Below are 6000 nucleotides of genomic sequence, written 5' to 3' on the forward strand. Positions count from 1 at the left end.
GTAAGAAATATATACGGGTGTGACAAAAGCTTAGATGAAGATACCCGTCAAGGTGGAGGAGAAACTTAGGCACAATCCTTCCTCAGTTTTACTAGAATTCATGTTGCTCTTTTTAGTAAAATTAGTATCTCACTCTATCCTTAATTTCAGGTTAAAAAAAAAAAGCCCAGCGTACTAGCTGTATTTCACAGTTAAGAAATTAGTGCTATTTTTCTGTTGTGTGTGTGGTACGTTCTTTGTACTGACCCTTGATAAAAAGACATCGATACCTTGGATTTTCATCATTTTGGTGACCCTGTTTTTTTCTGGAAGACTTTTACTGTAAGCAGTACAAGTTTTAAACTCAGTTCCAAATTTCCAAAGAACCTTAAGAATGTATTCCCTCCTGTGGTTGTTATATGGGTTTGATTAATTGGGTGGGTGTCTCTGAAATAAGCACTAAGCTTGGGTAGGGAGGGAGGCTCGAGAGGATGTGTTGTACAGGAAAGTATTTTCCAGTTGTTGAGTTTTAAGCACTTAAAACCTCTGGTCTAATGTGGCTTTTCTGGATGGCTAAAGCAGAAACACTGAGAATTTTCTCATGGGAGTAGATTTTTTTTTTTCTTAAGTTTATTTATTTACTTAGAGAGCATGTATGCATGCTTGGGAGGAGCAGAGAGAGAGGGAATCCCAAGCAAGTTCTGCACTGACAGTGCAGAGCCTGAGGCGGGGCTCGAACCCACAAACCACTAGATCATGACCTGAATTGAAATCAAGAGTTGGATGCTTAACCGACTGAGCCCATGTGCCCTGGGAGCAGCTTTCTTAATCTGTTGGGGTGTGGGGTGTGTGTTTGGTGTGCACTTCGCAAAAATCATTTAGTGGTCAGAAAGAAAAGAGTCTCCTGAGAAGACTGAGCTAGGGTTTGATGCTGGTGTTCTTTTGTGCATTGGGGTGGGAGTACAGTTTACTTTATGTGTACAGCTTTTCTAGGAAAATAACTCAATCTGTTGTCTCTCTTTTTTAGGCTGGTTTTAACCTACGCAAAGTTAACAAACACATAAAATTTCCAGAAATCTTAGATTTGGCTCCTTTTTGTACCCTTAAATGTAAGGTAGGTGAAAGTGGTCTTTTTGGGAAAATCCTTTAAAGGGAAATCATAGCTTATTTACCAGATACTCCCAACAGTAACTCACTGAAGTACGAGGTTGATAAGAATGAATAGACTGGGTCTTTGATCTTTGTACCATTACAATTTCAAGATCTGTGATGAATCATTTGGAACATTATTAGGTTGTTAATTTCAGTTAATTTTTTGAATCTCTATTAATTGTGGCAGACATTGTCTTGGGAGCTGAGGGCACAAAACTAAAGATCAGCAGATACATTAAGTAATTTCAGTTAAAAAGAAATTTTTTTTTAATGTTTATTTGTTTTTGATAGCGAGCAGGGGAGAGGGAGAGAGAGGGAGACACAGGATCCAAAGCAGGCTCCAGTCTCTGAGCTGTCAGCACAGAGCCCAATGTGGGGCTCGAACCACAAACTGCAAGATCATGATCTAAGCCGAAGTCAGAGGCTTAACTGACTGAGCCACCCAGGCGCCCCAAGTAATTTCAGTTTAATATGGTTGAGTGTTATAGACACAGAGCGGGGGTGGTATGCACTTAACCCAGTATGTTGGTGGTTCAGGAAACGCTCTGTGAAGTAGACCACACCTTAACCACTCTTTACAGGAGTAAGAGCTAGTGTGATGGGTCAAGAGGAAATTCAGTTTTCCAGGCAGAGGGACCAACCAGAGCAAAGACAAGTAAAATGACATGGTGGGGGCTAGGGACTAGCAGTAGAAGCAGTTGTAGAGCTTCTGGTACAAAGCTAGAGAATGTTGGGAGGTGAAGCCAGAGCAGTGAGATGCAATGAGGTTTGGAAGATTATCATGGTGAGCAACTTGGGCTTTATTAGGTATGCAGTGGGGTGCCACTGAAGAGTTTAAAGCAGTGGGGTGACAGCCAGATCTGTGTTACTATACGAGTTACTTGCTGAAGCATGGAAGTTGGATTTTAGGCAGGAGCTCTCTAGTTTGTAGGCTGTTGAATTAATTTAGTCAATAGATGGTGAGAGCTTAATTTAGGATAGGAGAGGGCAAGCTTGAAAGAATATTTCATGGGGTAAAATTATCCAGACTCATGGCTTATACAGGCTCTGGAAGCTGAGGAAGAGGCCTTGAAATGGATGGTAAGGGTACACAAAAAAGAGTTGAGCATGATTCCTGAGGCCTGGCTTGAGTGACAAGGCATTTGGTAGATGGGAGAACCATTCATTGAGGTAGGAAATACAGGAAGAACAGGTTGGGAGGTAGAGAAAGGATAATGAATTTGGTTTTAGATACACTGAGTTTCAGGTATTTTTGAAATACTCAGGGGGACACATTTAGATGTGCATGTCTGAGGCTCAGGGCAGAGAGGTCAGGTCTGGAGATAAAGATTTGGAAATCAGTACATAGGTGATGGTTAAAACTATGAGGCTAGGATCCCCTGTGTAGAGCATGGAGAAAGAGAAGAGATGGTTAATGACAACTCTGGTGAGCATAGGGGTGTAAGAGGCATATGTAGAAGAGGAGGACACCACCAACGATCTTGACAGATCTCCGTGTTGAAGAATTTGGACAATTGGAGAAGCTGTAGGATTATATTCGGATTTCAAATGCTTCAGTATAAACAATAATTTGTGTGCAGAATTTGAAGTGATAGAAATTCTCCTATCCTCCTTCCCAACTTAAAATTTTAAAATTCTCCAAGAAGGTATTTCAGAGCTGGTGGGCAGAGTGAATTGTAATTGTTTTTATATTATCACCATGGTGCAGGGCCACTTTTGCCAGTAAGCAGAAATACCTTTGGTTGGATTAGTTTGAACACAAGGGTATTAGGAATCCATTGTTTGCCTACATTGCCCTGCGCTCAAGCTTAAGGGAGAAGACTGGGTGGCCTCAAGTGTCAGCATATCAGAGAAAAAGACCTAGAAAGTATTTGTGGATTAGAAGGTATAGAGGTCATGGTAAAATTTTTAAGAAGTATTGGTGACTTCAGTGGATTGAGCAATGAATGACAATATTGGAAATAAAGCATATAGGTACGTTTGAGGCATTGTTGAAAAGGAAAAGTGGTAGATCAATTTTTTTTTTTTTTTTTTTTTTTTTAAGTCTGGGAAACTTAGGTGGGTTTGCAGAGCAAGAGGAAAATCTAGAAGTTAAAGATACAGAAAAGAGAGGTTTGACTGAGCAAGACCCTGGAGGAAGCCAGAAGGGCGGGGATGAGGACACTAAGTTGGACTGTTGTTTCTGAACAAAAGGGACAGGATACTTCATCTTCCTGAGAATGGGCAACTTACGGTTGGGTAGGTTTTATCTGTTTTCCTGAAGTGGGAGGTGAGGTCAGCTACAGAGAATAATAAAGGTGATAAGGAGAGGCTATAAGGAGTGGTTAAAGACTGGGCCCGTTGCTATGAAGGATAGCTGTGGAACTAAGGAGCTAACTAAGGAACAGGTTCCAAGATTAGACAGTCACATGGGGGACCCTGATGAGTCCTCAGTGAGTTTACCAATCTACAGGGATATGTAATTTTGCTTTCTGGCAATAGCAGCTGTTTGGGTGTGTGGTTGGGAAGGCTCATCGTAGGATTCAGAAAGGAGTTTTGTTTTAATTAAAAAAAATTTTTTTTTAATGTTTATTTATTATTGAGAGACAGAGACAGAGCAGAAACACAGGAGGGGCAGAGAGAGAGGGAGACACAGAATCGGAAGCAGGCTCCAGGCTCTGAGCTGTCAGCACAGAGTCTGATGTGGGGCTCGAACTCACGGACTGTGAGATCACGACCTGAGCCAAAGTAGACGCTGGACCAACTGAGCCACCCAGCCGCCCCTAGAGTTTTATGATCAGTGTGCTGGCAAGGCTAGTGGTGGGTGTTAAGAGAGATTATTTGTAAGACTGATACACATGGTTCAAGTTCTCCAGCTTTAATATGCATGTCCTTTGGGCATCAGTAGGTCTTGGGTGGGGGTCTAAGATTCTGCATTTCTAATAAGCCCTCAGGTAAATGCTGACACTGCCGTTCTGTTGCCATCTTGAGCAGTGAAGACACAGACCTGATAGGGGAATGAGGCCAAGAGAGGCTTCCTCGGCCAGGAGAAAGTGAGGACTCCAGGATCCAGTTAGGTTAGAGAGAGGGGAGATCGGTGAGAGAACTGGAAGAGCGGAAGCCTTGTGAACGGAGACTAGAAAAGTGGGAAGACTTGAAGTTGAACAGTTCTGGGTGAGGATCGATTGCAGAATATAGGCCTGGCACTTAAAGTGGGATGGCAGGAGAAATCCTGAGAAGCTCACTGAAGGACAACTGAAGTCCCTAAGGAAGCAGACAGGACTTGGAGTGAAGGATGGAGTTCTTCTGTGAAGAGGGGGCCACAGATTAAAGAGACGACAGTATTATTGACGGATAATGATGCCCATTCAGGGGGACTTTTTACAAGAGAACCTAAGTGGAATAGTTGTCTGAAAGCAGCCCCAGCTCAGAGAATGCCTGTCCTTGTCACCAGTCAACCCTGTAGCATATGGGGTCTTAAAAGAATAAGCGGCCTCCACCATCTAGCTAGCGGAAGTGAACCCTTGAGAAGCCAAATCTCTGAGGAACGTTTGTAAACATAAGGGGTGGTTGGGGCACGACTTAAACACGATCCTCTTGCTGTTAAAGTCTTACAGTCTCGGCAGGAACTGGAACAATAGAGCTGTTAAGGTATTTCGCAATTATCAGAGCCCAGGACTCCTATGGAAACTGGCAAGTTCGGTTACTGAAGTATCTGGGCCTGGAAGCTGCAATTGAGGCAAGTGGCCTCTGGTTTGTGATTCTGGCAGACCGCAACGGTGACTTTCTAATAAAAACCTAAGTGTGACACTACTCTGTAGGGGGAAAATAGTAGTCAAGGTCAGACTCATGAATGATCTTACATTCTCAAAGGTTAGAAAGCCTTCGCTTAAATTATCTTGCCCATGGCATCTATAAACGGGACTAGAACTAACTTCTGAATTCTCTTCATTTTGAAAGAATGTCGCGGAAGAAAACACAAGGGTACTTTATTCCTTATATGGAGTCGTTGAACACAGTGGCACCATGAGGTCAGGGCATTATACTGCCTATGCAAAGGCAAGAGCTGCCAACAGTCACCTCTCTAATCTTGTTCTCCACGGTGATATTCCACAAGGTAGGAGGGCGTGGGAAATTCTGGCATTCAGAGGATTATGGCCAAACCAAAAAAATAACGGAACTTCCCATTTATGTTTTCTCCTGACAGATTTTGAAATGCAGTCAACCAAAGGGCAGTGGTTTCACATCAGTGACACGCACGTGCAAGCTGTGCCGACAACTAAAGTCCTGAACTCACAGGCGTACCTCCTATTTTATGAGAGAGTACTATAATTGTTTCAAAAAGTGCTTTCTCCACAAACAAGTTTATAGCTTTTAAAGTGGCTCTAATTAATAAGCGAAGACTGTAAAATCATGTTTAATAAAGAAGCGAAGACTCAAGATCATGTTCACTTAAATACATGCCAGAAGAAATGTTTATTAAAATATTGAAGGGAAAAATACCTAAAAATTTACAATGGTTTTGTATTGTCATAGTGGTTTTTATTCTTGCTTCCAGTTTCTGGAAAGGATTTTGAACCCCAGTCCTCTGTGCTTAAGTATGTCTGGTTGATGGGTTGTAACACATCAATAAATCGACTTACCCCCAAACCTTGTTTTGTTACTTGGAAGATGTAAAGTTGTGTTCTTACTCTACCACGTAACATTTTAAAATACGTTTGGCTAATGAAACTTCAAATGTATTTTTATTTTTTATTTATTTATTTTTTAAGTTTTTTGTTTTTCAACGTTTTTTATTTTTGGGACAGAGAGAGAGCATGAACGGGGGAGGGGCAGAGAGAGAGGGAGACACAGAATCGGAAACAGGCTCCAGGCTCCGAGCCATCAGCC

General features: G+C 42.1%; 1 protein-coding gene across 6 annotated transcripts in view; it reads left to right on the plus strand.

Moving 5' to 3' along the window:
• The window catches only part of USP16 (ubiquitin specific peptidase 16), a 27376-nt gene extending 21616 nt beyond the window's left edge, over nt 1–5760 (plus strand). For all 6 annotated transcript variants that reach the window (XM_047876148.1, XM_047876151.1, XM_047876152.1 and 3 more), the window contains 3 exons: nt 1007–1093; nt 5071–5227; nt 5318–5760. In XM_047876148.1, coding sequence (XP_047732104.1) covers nt 1007–1093; nt 5071–5227; nt 5318–5442 — 369 coding nt within the window. In that variant the 3' untranslated portion in view covers nt 5443–5760. The remainder of the gene's footprint in view (nt 1–1006; nt 1094–5070; nt 5228–5317) is intronic.
• The last annotated feature ends 240 nt before the right edge of the window (nt 5761–6000 follow it).

This window comes from Prionailurus viverrinus, chromosome C2 (genome assembly GCF_022837055.1).
Source record: "Prionailurus viverrinus isolate Anna chromosome C2, UM_Priviv_1.0, whole genome shotgun sequence".
NCBI lineage: Eukaryota > Metazoa > Chordata > Mammalia > Carnivora > Felidae > Prionailurus > Prionailurus viverrinus.